General features: G+C 39.0%; 1 protein-coding gene across 3 annotated transcripts in view; it reads left to right on the forward strand.

Annotated features, from left to right (window-relative positions):
* Positions 1-766: 766 nt before the first annotated feature.
* Positions 767-16,605, forward strand: part of LOC132292465 (cysteine proteinase inhibitor 3-like) — a 40,348-nt gene continuing 24,509 nt past the window's right edge. For 2 of the 3 annotated variants that reach the window (XM_059790377.1, XM_059790368.1), the window contains exons 1-3: positions 767-1,095; positions 1,181-1,288; positions 1,549-1,762. In XM_059790377.1, the coding sequence (XP_059646360.1) occupies positions 859-1,095; positions 1,181-1,288; positions 1,549-1,731 (528 nt within the window). In that variant the 5' untranslated portion in view covers positions 767-858 and the 3' untranslated portion in view covers positions 1,732-1,762. Of the gene's footprint in view, positions 1,096-1,180; positions 1,289-1,548; positions 1,763-6,815; positions 7,096-16,605 lie in introns of those variants that run through there. The other variant, XM_059790390.1, reaches the window with a different exon arrangement.

A 16,605-nucleotide genomic window follows, 5' to 3' on the forward strand; every position in this document is an offset into this window, starting at 1 on the left:
GTGCATGGGTGATTGATCACCCATTTTGGGCACTAGTTCGATCTTTCACCCTTCCCGGACGATTTTTTTGTTATTATTTTTTCTTTTGCGCCATCTTCAAATAATCATAACTTCTTTGTTTTAAATCTAATATAGGTCATTTTTGAGCCTAAATTTATTGTTTTTGATCTGGCTATCCAATAGAAAGAAGCAAAATAAATTATCAATATTATAACATGTGTGAAGTTGATTAATATTATAATATAAATAATGATTGTTTAGTTTGCAATGACGGATTTGATAAATATTATAATATGAATAATGGTTGGTTAGTTAGGAATAACTGATTTGATATAGGAGTATAGTTTTGATACGGTAGTATAATTGATATAGGAGTCTATTAATTAAGAATTTTAATACTATTTCGTCATAAAATAGTGGACATTTTTTAGAATTTAACTTTTTATGAAAATTATTATTATATTAGTAGTGAATGAATTATCAAATTTAATACTAATGGACTAACAAAAATATAATGATTTACTTTTTATCGATTCAATATAATAAAACTAAATTTTTAATATTTTAAAAAATATGTTACATTTATTTTTCAAAAGGGATATTACATTTATAAAAAGGATCGGCGTCTAGGGTAGATATAGTTATAATTGTGTTAATTTGAATGGAGTGTAAAGTAAAGGGTATGTTGGTCATTTCTGAATACCACAGTGGGTGAGCAAGTAGGTTGTTTCCCCAAATTTGATTTAGAAAATAGTATAAAGTGGTAACCACGGACTTTTCTATCGACCGCAGTAGTTCAATCCGACCTCCTCAAAGCATCATCGCCGCCGTTCAGTTCGTACAAGGCACCCATTATTGATGGATCTTCGTTGTGTGCTTGAGAAAGTGGGTAGACTTGGTTATAAGAATCATCTGAATTTGACGAAGAGAAATTTTTTGAGTGGTATTTCAATCAAAAACCACCACCAAAATCTGAGAAGGTCTTTCTGTCGTTATTCCTCTTCCTCTTCGAGCACTCGTCTTGCTGAAATCATTTATTGCATGCGTAAGGGACTCAAAGACTTGTTCCATTTAGAAAATCCTGTTGCCAGGGAGGTATTATCCCTTTCTTTCTCTCTCTCTCATATATATATATATATATATATATGTATATGTACATTAATATCTACTACAATTACAGGTGTCTGAGTCGGGTTGCGCCTGTGGAACTCGTCCGTTCTTTGGAAATATGGATGATTATCGTTTAAAAGCCGCCCGTGCTGCTGTGGAGCAACACAACAAGCAACAGGTTTAATCTTGCGTGCTTATTTATATTTATTTATTTATGTTTATGGGCTGAATAAATCAAAAAATAATAATGGGTTATTTTAGTTCCAACATGAACTGTCTAATGTGGCTCTCCAACTCCTTCCCTCCCTCTCTTATCTGTGTCTGTGTGTGAGAGAGAGAGGGAGAGGGATGTAAACTGCAAAATGTTCATGATACTGCGCACATTATGTGGGTGATTTATCATTTTTACTAATTGAAGTGGCATAACTTCCGTTACAGAATTCAAATCTTGAGTTTGTGAGAGTGCTCTGGGCAAGAACAGGTATCGTATCTGGTTTGATCTGGAATATTACATTTGAGGCAACTGATGCTGGTGTGAAGAATACTTATCAAGCTGAGGTTTGGCAAACTATTAGTGATGGATGCAAATTGCAGTGGTTTAAGCTAATAAGGGCTTCTTAGCACCCTTCAAATCGTCTAGTTGTTATGCCAGGTAACAACTACTTCGAAACCTTAGTGTTTGATTTGATTAAAATTTAAGCATATTAATTTAAATCATATTTTGAGATATCATTAATTATCATATGTTATATTCCTGTCTTAGTATGTCCTCTCTTGCGTTGACAGTATGTTAGCTAATGGGAATAGGATTGTGAATTGTGTTATGCATAAATGACATCATAAATTATGACTTGTATTAGAATTAGGTATTTTCTTCTTTATTTATTATTATTTGTTATTATTATTATTATTATTATTATTGCATTAATAGTTTATATAGAACATTGGGTTTACTTATGTCACAAAATTAAACTTTTTGACCCATATGGTGCTTCCATTTCATCAGGCTCTTTTAACTTTGTTGGTGGTTAAGTGTAAAGAATGTGATCACTTATAACCAAAAAAAAAAAAAAAAAAAGTATAATGAATGCTATTATTTTTTTGTAATGGAAATACTTATTTTTTGTAATGGATATATAACCAATTAAGTGTTATTAGTGTGATTTTTTTATATTGAATACCAAACCATTGAACAAAATTGTACGACGACAATATACTATACATGTCAAAAAACAGTGTAATACAAGCATAAAATGTACCAAAGTTCATGATACTGACAAAAGACACGATGTTTCAAAATAAAACGAGTAAACTACTAACAGTACAATACGTGATTAAAAACCATTTTTATTTTGCCTCAACTAGTTCAGTTCATCAATCCCAAGTGTTATATTCATTGCTTAAATAATTGAGGGGCGTTTTTTTGCACTGGACGTTATATATATGGTACATTTAAGGGTATTTGGGTAATTAAGGGTTAACTATTGGTCACGAGAGCTGCACATGTTCACGGTTGGTGGAGGGAGGGTAGTTATGTGCAACATTTTTCCAAAGTAGTAGGTAGTTATATATACTTAGTTGATTAGTCACAAGGGTTGTTCTATGTACTACATAAAAAACTGAGGGCTGTTTTTTGCACTTTACCCCATAATTAGGGTTTTTGATTTTTACATTATTTGATCTTCTTTGATTCCTTAAATTGTTTCAAAACGTTCATTAAAAGAGTATTTGGATGCTTCTTGAATTGAAAGCTTTCTAAGCTTACATTGTAGTAGACCTCGGTCGAGGCCCATTGGAGCCTTGTTGATTTACGAGTATTTTGATCCATCAAGTTTTGTTGAAAAGCAGTTTCAAATTTGTTTTTAAACTCTACCAACTGCGTATTATTTATGCTTCACTTATATATATAAATCATGATAGGGAAGAAAATAGTATACAAAAACATAACCTAAAATACATATAAAGAGAGCATATATATATTTTTGATAAATAAATAATAATTTAAAAAAAAAAGCGTTCGAGAGGGGAACACATCCCTTACAAATCACAAAAACCTGGGAATCCTAAGGCCCCAAGGAAGCCAAAAACTCAATAGTCTCCTCAGCAGATAAAGAGAGCATATATTGCATTCATCGTTAATAGAATTGGTGAATGTGATTATATTTGTTGACATCTATTGCTGTATACTTAATCAAAGAGTTCAACATTACTCTCAATCCACCTTCAGAGCTACCTCTATTTTCATTTATCAAAAAAAGAAAAAAAAAAAAATTCCACCTTGAGAGATTGAGCCTGGATAATTTTCACCGGTGGAAAAACAGGTTGGGAAAGAGCAAAGTCTATTGATGAGTGAAAGGATGACTTGAAGGCCTTTAGGAAAAAGTATGGCGCCATCTATGTAAGGGAGTTGACTAGGGTTCTAAGGTTTTGGATATTGTTAACCTAGGTTGTAAACTTCCTTTCTCTTAGTTGATTTTGGTTTTCCTAGACTAGGTCTGTAGTTTTTTCCTTAGAGTTCACATAAATATCTCCATGCCCATTGCTTTACTACTGTATTTGCTTATTGCCATATAGATTGAGTGATTTTTATTTTATGATATGAATTGACTTTAAAATTCAGGTAATCTAGTTAAAAATTCAAAAGCAATAATTTTGGTAATCTGTTTACAAGGCCTATTCGCACCCCTCTTAGTCTAGATCATAAGCCTTGCGCAGCTTTCATCAGAGCATTAGGTATGGTCCTCACTATCAATTGGCATCAGTGAGGGTTGCTCTAAATTAATGACTAGGTCATGGAAGGCCTCAAGGAAGGCGGTCTCATATCGAGAACCATCATCTTCAAATGATGTAATTACAACTGTTGGAGAGCTTGTATGAAAGCTTTTTTGTAATATATGGATAAAAAGGTCTAGCTTATTGTAGAACAAAGCTTTTCCTACGGGGGAGGAGAGAGGTGGGCCGCCCCTAGGGTTGGAGGCCCCCTCCCCTCCCCCCTCTCTTCTAAATTAATGAGTAGGTCATGGAGGGCCATAAGGAAGGTGTTCCCATATCGAGAACCATCATCTTTGAAGGATGTAATTACAACTTTTGAAAAGCTTGTATGAAAGCTTTTCTAAAATACATGGATAAAAAGGTCTAACTTATTGTAGAACAAAGCTTTTCCTACCGGGGAGGAGAGAGATGGGCTGCCCTTGGGGGTTGGATGTCCCCTTTCCTTTACAAATCTCTCCCTTCCTCCTTGGGCTGGGAGAAGATAAGAGGATGCAAAATGTTTTCTTGGTTTCCCAACCTGTTGCTTCGACAGACTGCCCTCCCTCGGCTGGATGTTGGTCGACTTTTATCCAACCATCTTGCTTGCAATCCTAGATAGGCTAGGATTGGGATGTAGATGGGCTATTCAATACTTGGCTTCCAATGGATTTCTTAAATTACTAGTCGACCCCAGGACCCATCAATTAGTCCATTAACTATTTTTAACTTCATTGTATAAAATTAAAATTAGTTGTACTCTAAGTAATGAAAAAATAATAGCCCTGTAACAACTACATCGAAACCAATAGTTATTGTTAGGATTTGTGATACCACGATTTATGGTATAACTTACCATAATAGCCGAGATATGATAGGCCCAAATCATGGGATGTGATTTACTATATTATCTGTGAGATATGATTGCCATAAATCATGTATTTGACTTTATTTACGCATATGTCTAGGCATAGAATATGCAATGATTTGATTTAGTTTCCTTTCTTGTAATATGAGCATGTGCTTATTTTATCTATAAATACTAGAGCTGTGAATGGGTAATTTAACTCATTCAAGCCTTTGCGCAATTCTCTCTTTTCTCTTCTCTTTATATATTTCTACTTGGTATCAGAACCAACACCTTTCCACACCTTTCAGCAGCCTTGCTACTTGTGCGACAGCTACCTTAGGCTGTTTGTGACATCGTGTGACGTTTACCTACACATGTTTTTTTGTGTTGCTATTTTGTGATCGAAAACAGGTATTTTTAAATTTTACAATTTCTTTTTCACTCTTCTAGGGTTGGGTAAATTGGGATAGTTGGTTTCCAACACCTAGAAAGGCTTGGGTAAAAAAAAATTAGTTTACAAAGAGGTTCCGAATATTAAGAACGAGGCTGTCTGGCTATATGTAAGCGGGCAGCGCTCCTTAAAAAAGGTATGTATTTGGATTTTTCGGGAATGGTCTGAGGAGACATTGTTTGTGGTCTGAGGAGACCCTTTGATTTATTAACAGAATTTGTGGTGTTTTTGGAGTTCTTTTTATTGTCGTGCGATAGATTATGGCAGAGTCAGGGTCCTCGACTGTTAATTTTCTTGGCTCACGTTTTGTGGGTGGTGGTGCCATTTTTCCCACCAACTCATCAGAAAATCCAGGACTTTAAATCACCACAGTGAAGTTGGATGGTTCCAACTATTTGATTTTGGCATAGTCTGCCAAGATGTTTATTGGTGGCAAAGGCAAGATTGGCTATATTACTGGTTTTGAGAAAGAGCCAGCTGAGTCAGAGAAGGCATATCCACAGTGGTTTGCAGATAATGCTATGGTTATGTCTTGGCTAGTCAATTCGATGCAACCAAATATAGTTGTTGGCTATATGTTTATGAAGACTGCTAAGCAGATTTGGGATTCAGTTCAACGCACTTGTTCTCAGAGGCAGAATAATGCACAAATTTTCCAGCTGGCGAGATATCACTAGGATTTCTCAGGGTGACTTGACAGTTTCAGGTTACATCGCCAAGCTTCGTGCTATTTGGGAGGAGATGTCATATTATAATTCCTTCCACTCTTGGAAGGATCCAGATGATGCCGTTTTATATGCAGGAATTGTGGAGAAGAATCGAGTGTTTCAGTTTCTTGTCGGGTTGAACGACGAGTTTGAGTATGCTCGTGTTCATTTATTGGGCTTATCTTCATTCCCTACTCTTGAGGATGCATATTCCTATGTGTTGTCAAATGAGAGCCGCCGGACTCATCCATTAGGTGTTGCTTCTGTTGATTGTTCTGCTATGGCAGTTCGGATTCCCAACCTTTCAGGAACTTCACCATCCCAGTCAGTTCAGAGCACTACCACCGGTCCTCCTCTGGGACGACAACTTGGACGGTGTGACCATTGCGGAAAAATTGGTCACATCAAATCTCGTTGTTATGCTCTACATGGACGTCCACCGCAACAGAAACAACAGCCTCGATCCTCTGCACATTCTGTTACACAACCAGTCTCGTTGTCAACTCCTGACAACCCTGCCTCTACATCTTCTGCCACAGTTACCTTGACTCAAGCTGATTTGGACAAGTTTAAGCAATTCTTCAACCAAATGGAGGCATCATCTCAGCCAACCTCCACTTATGCCCACTCAGGTACTATTGCGTCTGCACATAGCGTATCTACATCTTCAACACTATGGATCATTGATTCTGGTGCTTCAGACAATATGACTGGTATGTCTTCACTCTTCCAATCTTATAGTATCTGCTCTGGCCAACGCAAGGTCCGTCTTGCTGATGGCTCTCCATCTTCCATTGCTGGGAAGGGTCACATATCAGTTACTCCTTCATTAACTTTGTCGAATACACTTCATGTTCCAAAGTTGACTACAAATCTTATTTCTGTTAGTAGCGTTACCAAACAATTAAATTGTAGTGTAACGTTCTTTCCCTCTCATTGTATTTTTCAGGATGTGGTGTCGAAACGGACGATTGGCAGTAGGCGTGAAGTGGACGGCTTATACCTGTTGATGCTCCTTTGTCACCGCAAGCACATTCAGCTTCATTTTCTAATATTGTTTCATCTAATAAAGCCCAGCTTATGCGTTAGCATATGCGTTTATGACATATTTCTTTTGGTTATTTAAAACATTTATTTCCTTCCTTATTTTGTAACGTGGCAGTGTCAGATTTAGCCTGTGAAACATGTCATATGGCTAAACATATTCGTTCCAATTATCTTGCTAGTAGTAATAAATCTGCTTTAACACCTTTTGATCTTGTTCATTCAGATGTGTGGGGTCCTTGCCTAGTTACTTCTAGTCTTGGATTTCGATATTTCGTGTTGTTCATTGATGATCATAGTCATGGTACTTGGGTTTATCTTATGAAAACAAAAAATGAGGTATACACCATTTTTAAAAATTTTATGACAATGGTTCAAACTCAATTTGGTCATACGATTAAAAAATTCCGATTTGACTAGGGTACAGAGTACACTTATGGGGAGGTACAACGGTTATGTACAGAATTTGGGATTGCGCATCAGCTGGCTAATGTTAAAACTCCTCAACAGAATGGTCGTTCTAAGAGAAAGAATCGCCACATCCTTGACTTAGCCAGAGCAATCTGCATTAGCATGAATGTTCCCCAGTCATTTTAGGGAGATGCAGTTCTTACCGCTGTTTACATCATTAATAGGACTCCTTCTAGGATTCTTAACTTTGCAGCCCCACTCTCAATCTTACATCCCAATTCATCTCTATTTTTGATTCCTCCACGAGTCTTCGGGTGTTTATGCTTTGTTCAGCAGTTGGGGCAAACTCGTACAAAGCTTGACCCCAAGGCTTTGAAGTGTGTGTTTTTGGGCTATTCTCACTCTCAAAAAGGTTATAGGTGTTACCATCCTCCCAGTTGTCGGCGGTTTATATCCATGGATGTTTCTTTCTTTGAGCATACACCTTACTATAGTGGTTCAGTTGGTTCTCAGAGTGAATGGTTCCCATTGAATGTAATGGATGATCACCTTCTTCTGTCTTCAACTCCTCTACCATTACCTGTTTCCAGTAGGGGGAATTGTTCCTTTTTCACAGGTTTATAATCGGAGACAACAGGTACAAGCTTCTACTCCCACAATCGACTGCCCTGTTCCTTCGGCACCAGCTCCGCCTTCTCAAGCTATTGTTTCGCTTGATGATCGCCCCATTGCTCTTCGAAAGGATAAACGTTCTTGTACTTACCCTATTTCTAATTTTGTTTCTGATTATGCTCTCTCACCCTCTTATTAGAGTTTTCTTGTTTCTGTTGCCTCGGTTCCTATTCCTTCCAGTGTTGCAGATGCGCTAGCACAACCTCAATGGCGTGATGCTATGAAAGAAGAACTACAAGCACTTGAGAAAAATCAGACTTGGGACATGGTTCTGCTTTCTATTGGACGAAAGGCTGTGGGTTGTCGTTGGGTGTTTACAGTCAAGCATAATCCAGATGGGTCACTTGCTCGTTACAAGGCCCGATTGGTTGCCAAGGGTTATGCTCAGACTTATGGCATAGATTATCAAGAGACTTTTGCCCCTGTTGCCAAGATGAATACCATTCGTGTATTATTTTCCGTTGCTGCAATTCGATCTTGGCCTCTTTTTTAGTTAGATGTCAAGAATGCCTTTCTTAATGGTGATTTGCAGGAGGAGGTGTACATGGTTCCTCCTCCGGGCTTTCGTGCTCCTGCTCATTCTGGTATGGTATGTCATCTTCGTCGTTCTCTATATGGCCTCAAGCAGTCTCCTCGAGCTTGGTCTGATCACTTTGGCACTACCATGCTCAAGTTTGGTTTCCATCAAAGTGCAGCTGATCATACCTTGTTTTTACGTCATTCAGGCGGTAAGACAGTTGCTCTCATTGTGTATGTCGATGATATTATTCTTATCGGTGATGATACTACCGGAATTAATGAGGTTAAGAGCTATCTTGGCCGTCAGTTTGAGATTAAGGATCTTGGTCCCCTACAATACTTCTTGGGCATTGAGATGGCTCGCTCCAAAACTGGCATTTTCATCTCTCAACGCAAGTATGTTCTTGACTTGCTTTCTGCTTCTGGTCAGCTTGGTGCTCGTCCTGCTAATACTCCGATTGAGCAGAATCATCGGTTGGCTGATTCTGAGGGGGAGTTGTTATCAGATATTGGTCAGTATCAACGACTTGTGGGGAAGCTCATCTATTTATCTATGACTCGACCTGACATTACTTATGCCGTGAGTGTCGTGAGTCAATTCATGCACTCTCCTCGTGCCCCACACCTTGATGCAGCTATTCGGATTCTTCGCTACTTAAAAGGGTGTCCAGGCCGTGGTTTTTTGTTTGCTAATCATGGTCACTTACGTGTTGAGGCTTGGACAGATGCTGATTATGCAGGATCAATTTCAGATAGGAGGTCTACTTCAGGTTATTGTACCACTATTGGTGGTAACTTGGTTACTTGGCGCAGTAAGAAGCAGGATGTTGTCTCTCGATCTAGTGCAGAGGCAGAGTATAGGGCTATGGCTCTTGGGGTAGGTGAGTTGCTTTGGCTGAAAACCTTGATGACAGACTTGTGCCTTCCAGTGTCACTTCCATTCTCACTCTACTGCGACAACAAGTCTGCCATTAGCTTAGCAGCAAATCCCGTTCAGCATGACAGGACTAAGCATATAGAGATGGACCGTCACTTCATTCGAGAGAAGATCATCTCTGGTCAAATTTGCACTCCATTTGTCACAAGCTCTTAGCAGCTTGCAGACATTCTTACAAAGGGCGTCGGCAAGATTGTGTTTGAGAATGCATTGTCCAAGTTGGGCGTTACAGATATCCACGCACCAACTTGAGGGGGAGTGTTAACATTTATGATACCACGATTTATGGTATAAATTACCATAATAGCCGAGATATGATAGGCCCAAATCATGGGATGTGATTTACCATATTATCTGTGAGATATGATTGCCACAAATCATGTATTTGACTTTATTTATGCATATGTCTAGGCATAGAATATGCAATGATTTGATTTAGTTTCCTTTCTTATAATATGAGCATGTGCTCATTTTATCTATAAATACTAGAGCTGTGAATGGGTAATTTCATTCAAGCCTTTACGCAATTCTCTCTTTTCTCTTCTCTTTATATATTTCTACTGTTATCAAATAAACCAATCCCAACCTCAAATCTGCTTGTTAGGCTTGGTAACAACTACTTCGAAACTAATAGTTATCAAATAAACTATTTTGAATTCTTATCAAGCTGAAGGGGCTTACTCGATCCCAACCTCCACCACAAATAAACCAATACTTGTGAAAGGAATGAAAAATAAAATAAAGAATGGTATGAAGAACAATAAGAAGAACAAGAAGAATGGAAAGAAGAAAATGAAGGAAATAAGTCTTCTCAACAAGTTAAATGAACAACTGCGCTGAAAGTGAGTCAGGATGACTTAAAAAACTTAGTGGAAGCTCCTTTTGAATCCTCAATTTTTTTTTTTTTTTAAGTAATAATTGAAATAAAAAGGCTTTCAAGAGGGGAACGCATCCCTTGTAGAAAAGTGGAACCGGGGTTGAAGGCCCCAAAGAAGCCAAAAAAATAATTAAATCTTTGGGAGAAGAACAAGACTTCCTCTTCACATAACTGAAAAGAGAGTGAATGATATGAAGTTTCAGAATCGCCGTGGACGATTTTTTCCCTTCCAACATTTTACTATTCCTCTCCTTCCAAATGCGCCACCGGACACAATGTGGTATAACTCTCCAATAATCGCGAACAACACTACTCACATGGCATCCTTTCCAAATACGAATCAAATCCTTAGGATAACGAGGTATAATCCATCGCATACCAAACAGACAAAAGATAAAATTCCAACAATCCCTCGCTATAGGACAATGCATGAGAATATGAGCAATTGACTCACCATCTTGTTTGCAAAGGCAACACCAGTTAACAAGACAGTTGCCCCTTTTCCTTAGATTATCAATCGTCAGGATCTTACTCCATACAACGGTTTAAACTAAACAAAGAATGCCACTCTAGATGGAGCCATAGAACGCCAGATAGTCTTTCACGAAAAATCAACGATATCAAAATCATAAAGACATAAGAATAAGGATTGAACTTCAAAGCGACTATGGGAAGAGGGATCCATGTCATGTCATCACAACCTCTGCCAACTGCCTCTTGTCGATACAGCAGATCCGGAAAAACACATACCTCATCCACCTCCCAATCCTGAAAAGTGCGTCGAAAGTGCACGTCCCACGTAATTCCACTACTATCAAGCCGATAACAGTTGGCTACGTAGGCATGTCTATCAATTGCAATACTGTATAATTTGGGAAATAAACACGATAAAGGCCGGTCTCCACACCAAATATCCTCCTAAAAGCGTACATATCTGCCATCACGAACTTTGAATCTGATATGAGTAGAAAAAGCATCCCATCCCTTCCGAATGAATTACGCCCCAACTCCTCCCACGAGAGAGACCGGACGTGTAGACCAACCACCACTCTTTTCCCCATATCGGCATAAAACAAGCCTTCGCCAAGGGCGATGTCTTTTCCTCCCCATACCTCCATAGCCATTGCCCCAAAGAGCTTGGTTAAAGAGGATTAGTCTTCTGATACCAAGAGCACAAAACTTTATTGGCTTGCAGACTTTTTCCCAGTTGACAAGGTGATACTTAAATTCTTCTCCTCTTCCACCCCAAAGGAAATCCCTTTGAATTTTTTCAATCCTAGCAGCAACAAAGCATGGCATTTGGAACATAGATAAAAAATATATGGGAAGGCTCGATAAAATATTTGAAACTCTTTCATTGACAGGGCTTAACGAGAAGCTATTTGAAAGACTCATAGACTGGGCTTAACAAAAAGTTATTAAGCCAACTTTGATCCCATCAGATCATGTCCAAGTTGATGTCATATTAAGTCATTTCATTTTACGTTTTATGGATGCGGAAAGACTTGCTTTCAAAATTCATGTTGGTGCAAAGAAATGTGTTTAGAAGTTCATATTTGTCCATTTGCGTTGTGCAACTAAAATTTGAATGTGTTTGGGGGAGAAATGCCTCTTCTTTGAAGATTCATGGCAGACATGAAGTCTTTTCTGGAGGTTGCGAAGCTACCAAGGTTGTCACTGGGGGGTGTGCTTTGTCACTGGTGGGTGTGTTAAGATAGCTTTTCCGCACAGGGGTCCATCGATTTACATTGATGAGGCGTCAGTATATGGGAGGGGAGAAATTCTAAAGTCTTGCTTGGTTTGGTGTTTTGACAAAGACGTTGGGGGATGTGAACACATAGGAGGCTGGGCAGAGCGGGCGTGGAACTCTTCTTGTAGGGTGGGTATGACGCCATTGTCTGATTCTCTCCTTCTGTTTAGATTTCCATCGTCTTCGGAAGCTCAACGGGTACTAAAGGATGGACATTTGGAATTTTAGGGTCAGATGTTCTGGACTTCTCATGGATAGAGGGCCCAAGAAAATTCGGTTGTTTGGCCTTCCGCTCCATCTCTGGTGTCACACACTTTCTGTTGAAATAGGGGATTTATGTGGAGGTTTTGTGAAAGTCGAAGCCGATGAAACAAGAGACACTGAAAGTGTACGGATTACAGTGAATCTTGGATCTTCTTGCCCAAAGTTTGTGTTTATTCATGATAATTATGTCTGTTATAAAGTCTCGGTGTGGAAAGAGGCTTTACCACAGCTTGTTCCTACAACAGAAAACTTGGAAGGAAGTGATGGGGCACATCTTATGACAGAGGAAGAATGGTTTAGGATTTTAAGCAAAGGGCCAAAAGGAGTTCTTAAGATTCAAGATTGGTTGAAGGAAAGAGATATTTAAAGATCAGCTAGGATGCACGGACACTCCAAAATAGTCAAAGAATCCGTGTCCGACAGGTGTCGGACACGGACACGCCCCGATACTTGTCGGACACACCAAAAAAAGGTGTCTGGAATTTTTTATTTTTAATTTTTGGACACGAACACGGACACTCCGTGGACACGAACACGGACACGGCACGGATACTCCGCGTGTTTGGAATTTTTTTTTTTTAAATGCTGATATTTTCTGTTTTTTGTTTTGTACTACCCTTTTGGTATTGTAAATGGTAAAAGTCTTAGGTCAAGTGATGGATGGGAATAGATGATATTACACTGACTTGTTTTTGTATCTTTTTTGGGGACTAGCCTTTAGGTTTTTGTGAATGTTAAGTGCTAATAGTAGAGTACTAAATGTTAAACAGTCATGAATGTTAATAGTCCTTTCTGTCTATGCTTTTGTATTTGGAGTGAAGTTTCAATGATGATTAAATGATACTAGTTATTTTTTTTTGATAAGTAATAATAAATTAAAAAAGGCGTTCAATAGAAGAACCGTAGACATAAGAGAAACCAGGGTCTAAGCCCCCAAAAAATCTAAAAAAGAAATTAAATCAACAAAAGAGGAATACGAACTTCTGTTCACATAACTAAAAAGAGAACGAATAATATAAAGTTTCAGAGTCGCTATAGACGACTCCTTCCCTTTAAACATTCTACTATTTCGCTCCTTTCAGATGCACCACCAAATACAATATGGTACAGATCTCCAATAAGCACGAACTCTCCTACTCACACGACAACCTCTCCAAGCATGAATCAACTCCTTAGTAGAGCGTGGCATTACCCAACACATGCCAAAAAGACCAAGAAATAGATTCCAGCAATCGTGCGCTACAGAGCAATGCAATAGGAGATGATTGACTGACTCCCCATCCCGCTTACAAATACAAAACCAATTAACAAGAAGATTTCCCCTTTTCCTCAGATTATCGATCGTCAAGATCTTACCCCAAATAACAATCCATACAAAAAATGCCACCCTAGTAGGAGCCATAGAACACCAAATAGTCTTCCATGGAAAATCATAGGATGCAAAATTAGACAGACATAAGAACAAAGATCTTACTGCAAAACGCCCGTGAGAGGAGGGAACCCAAATCAAATGGTTATAACCCCTTCCTATTCCTTCTTGCCGATACAATTGATCCAAAAAAATGCTTACCTCTTCCAACTCCTAGTCTTGAAATGATCGCCGAAAATGAACATTCCACGTAATCCCACTATTATCAAGCTGATAACAGTTAGCTACAATGGCATGTTTATCAACTGGAATACCATATAATCTGGGAAATGTACGACACAAAGGCTGGTTCCCATACCAAAGATCTTCCCAAAAATGAACGCAACTACCATCACGAACTCTGAATCTGATATGGGAGGAAAAGGCATCCCATCCTTTCCGAATGGATTTCCAAGCCCCAACTCCTCCCGCAATAGAAACCGGACGAGTAATCCATCCGCCAACATCTTCCCCATACCTGCAAGATACTAATCTGCGCCAAGGACGATGTCTTTCCTTCCCATATCTTCACAACCACTTGCCCAGAAGAGCTTGATTAAAAGGAATCACTCGTCTAATACCAAGACCCCCCAATTTTATAGCTTGCATACTTGCTCCCATCTAATAAGATGATACTTGAACTCATCTCCCCTTCCTCCCCAAAGGAAATTCCTTTGAATTTGTTCAATCCTATCAGCAACGGAGCGTGGAATTTGGAACAAAGAAAGAAAATAAGTGGGAAGGCTTAATAAAGTGCTCTTGATAAGAGTTACTTTACCCCCCTTGGATAAATATTGTTTCTTCCAACCTGCCAACCTCTTTGCATACCTATCAAGCACAGAATCCTAATTCCCCACCAACCTGGAAGAAACCCCTAATGGCAACCCTAAATAAGGGATAGGAAAAGAGCTCACCTTGCATCCAAAAACTGCAGCTAAAGAAGAGATATCCTGTATATTCCCGACCGGGACAAGGACACTCTTGGCCACATTCACCTTTAACCTGGAGACTGCTTGAAAGCAAGCCAAAATGCATCTCTAATATCTAAGTTGAGACACATTTGCATCACAGAACACCAGAGTGTCATCAGCAAATAGTAAATGTGAAATCTCCACCTGATTGTTAGCATCCCTTCCCACCCGGAATCCCTTAATAAGACCAAGATTCTCTGCCCTGTGCATGAGTCTGCTTAAGCCCTCCATAACAATAAGGAAAAGAAAAGATGACAATGGGTCACCTTGTCTTACACCCCGTGAGCATCCGAAAAAACCAGTTGGAGAACCATTCACAAGAATTAAGAACTTAACAGACGTAAGACATGTCTCAATCCATGTCCTCCATTTTCTTCCAAACCCCATTCTTTTAAGCAAGTGAAGAAGGAAATTCCAGTTAACATGATCATAAACTTTCTCAATATCAAGTTTGTAAAGAACTCCAGGAACACCACTACGCAACCTTGAATCCACACATTCACCAACAATAAGAACTGAATCAAGAATTTGCCGTCCTCTAACAAAGGCATTCTGGGAATTTGAAATAATCGCATCCATGACTTCTCTCATTCTATGAGCAAGCACATTAGCTATGAGTTTGTAAATACAACCCACTAAGCTAATAGGACGAAAGTCCTTAATATCTGAAGCATTGCCCTTCTTAGGAATGAGGGCAATAAATGATGCATTGAGCGATTTTTCAAAAACACCCGTAGAATGAAACTCATGAAAGGTACTCATTACTTCATTTCTCACAACCGCCCAACTTTCCATCAAAAAGTGCATAGTGAACCTGTCTGGCCTCGGCGCTTTATCCCCATTACAACTGGATAAGGCCTTAAGAACTTCTTCTTCAATAAAAGGAAGCTCTAACCCATCTCTTTCCAACTCATAAATAGCCTCAAAAGGTAGACCATCAAGCTTGGGTCTCCAATCTAAAGGTTTTGTGTAAAGTTTCTAATAAAAAGAAACGATCCCATTGCGTACCTCTTCCTCCCTCCATAACTCTACACCTTCAACCCGTAAACGTCCTATATGATTGCTTCTCCTGTGAGCATTAGCAAGTCTATGGAAAAATTTTGTATTACGATCTCCCTCTTTCAACCAAGGAGCTCGGGATTTTTGTCGCCACGAAATCTCCTCCATACAAGCAATCTCAGCAAGAATTACCTGACATGCAGCTCTCCTAGAAGAAAGAGACTCCACATTCCCACCTGCCTCCTCAAGCCGATCAATCTCAGAAAAATCAGCAAAGACTATTCTTCCTCCATTCAAGATTACCAAAGGCATCCTTATTCCACTGCTTAAGAGCGAGTTTGAGAGCTCTTAATTTCTGTGTTAAAATGAAGCTAGGTGCACTTGTAACGATCACTCCCTCCCACCAAGAATGAACTATCCCTTGGAAGTTCTCCGCTCTCAACCACATATTCTCGAAACGGAACGGGGTTTTCCTATAACACAAACCCCCACAATCCAAAACTAAAGGAGCATGATCAGAGGTAACCCTTTCTAATACCGCTTGAACAACATCTGGAAATTTTTCTTCCCACTCCCCACAGATCAAAAATCTGTCCAATCTTGAGAGAGTAACTGGGTCTCTACCATTAGACCGGGTATAGGTTGTACCTTCCATTGGTAGATCAATGAGAAAGTGCTCATCAATGAAGTCGGAAAACTGATCCATGTCTATGGACCTTCGTCCCCCAGTAGACCTCTCTAACGGGAACCTAACTGAATTGAAGTCCCTACCCAAACACCAAGGTAAAGAGCATAGTCCTTGAACGTGGCTTAGTTCCTCCCATAAAATAGGTCTCTCAGCATCAACTACCGGTCCATAAACCCCGGAAAAAACCCATCTGAAATTA

Source organism: Cornus florida, unplaced genomic scaffold (genome assembly GCF_030987335.1).
Source record: "Cornus florida cultivar Cherokee Brave unplaced genomic scaffold, ASM3098733v1 CherokeeBrave_3.0.0_Hap2_Chr01, whole genome shotgun sequence".
Classification (NCBI taxonomy): Eukaryota; Viridiplantae; Streptophyta; class Magnoliopsida; order Cornales; family Cornaceae; genus Cornus; species Cornus florida.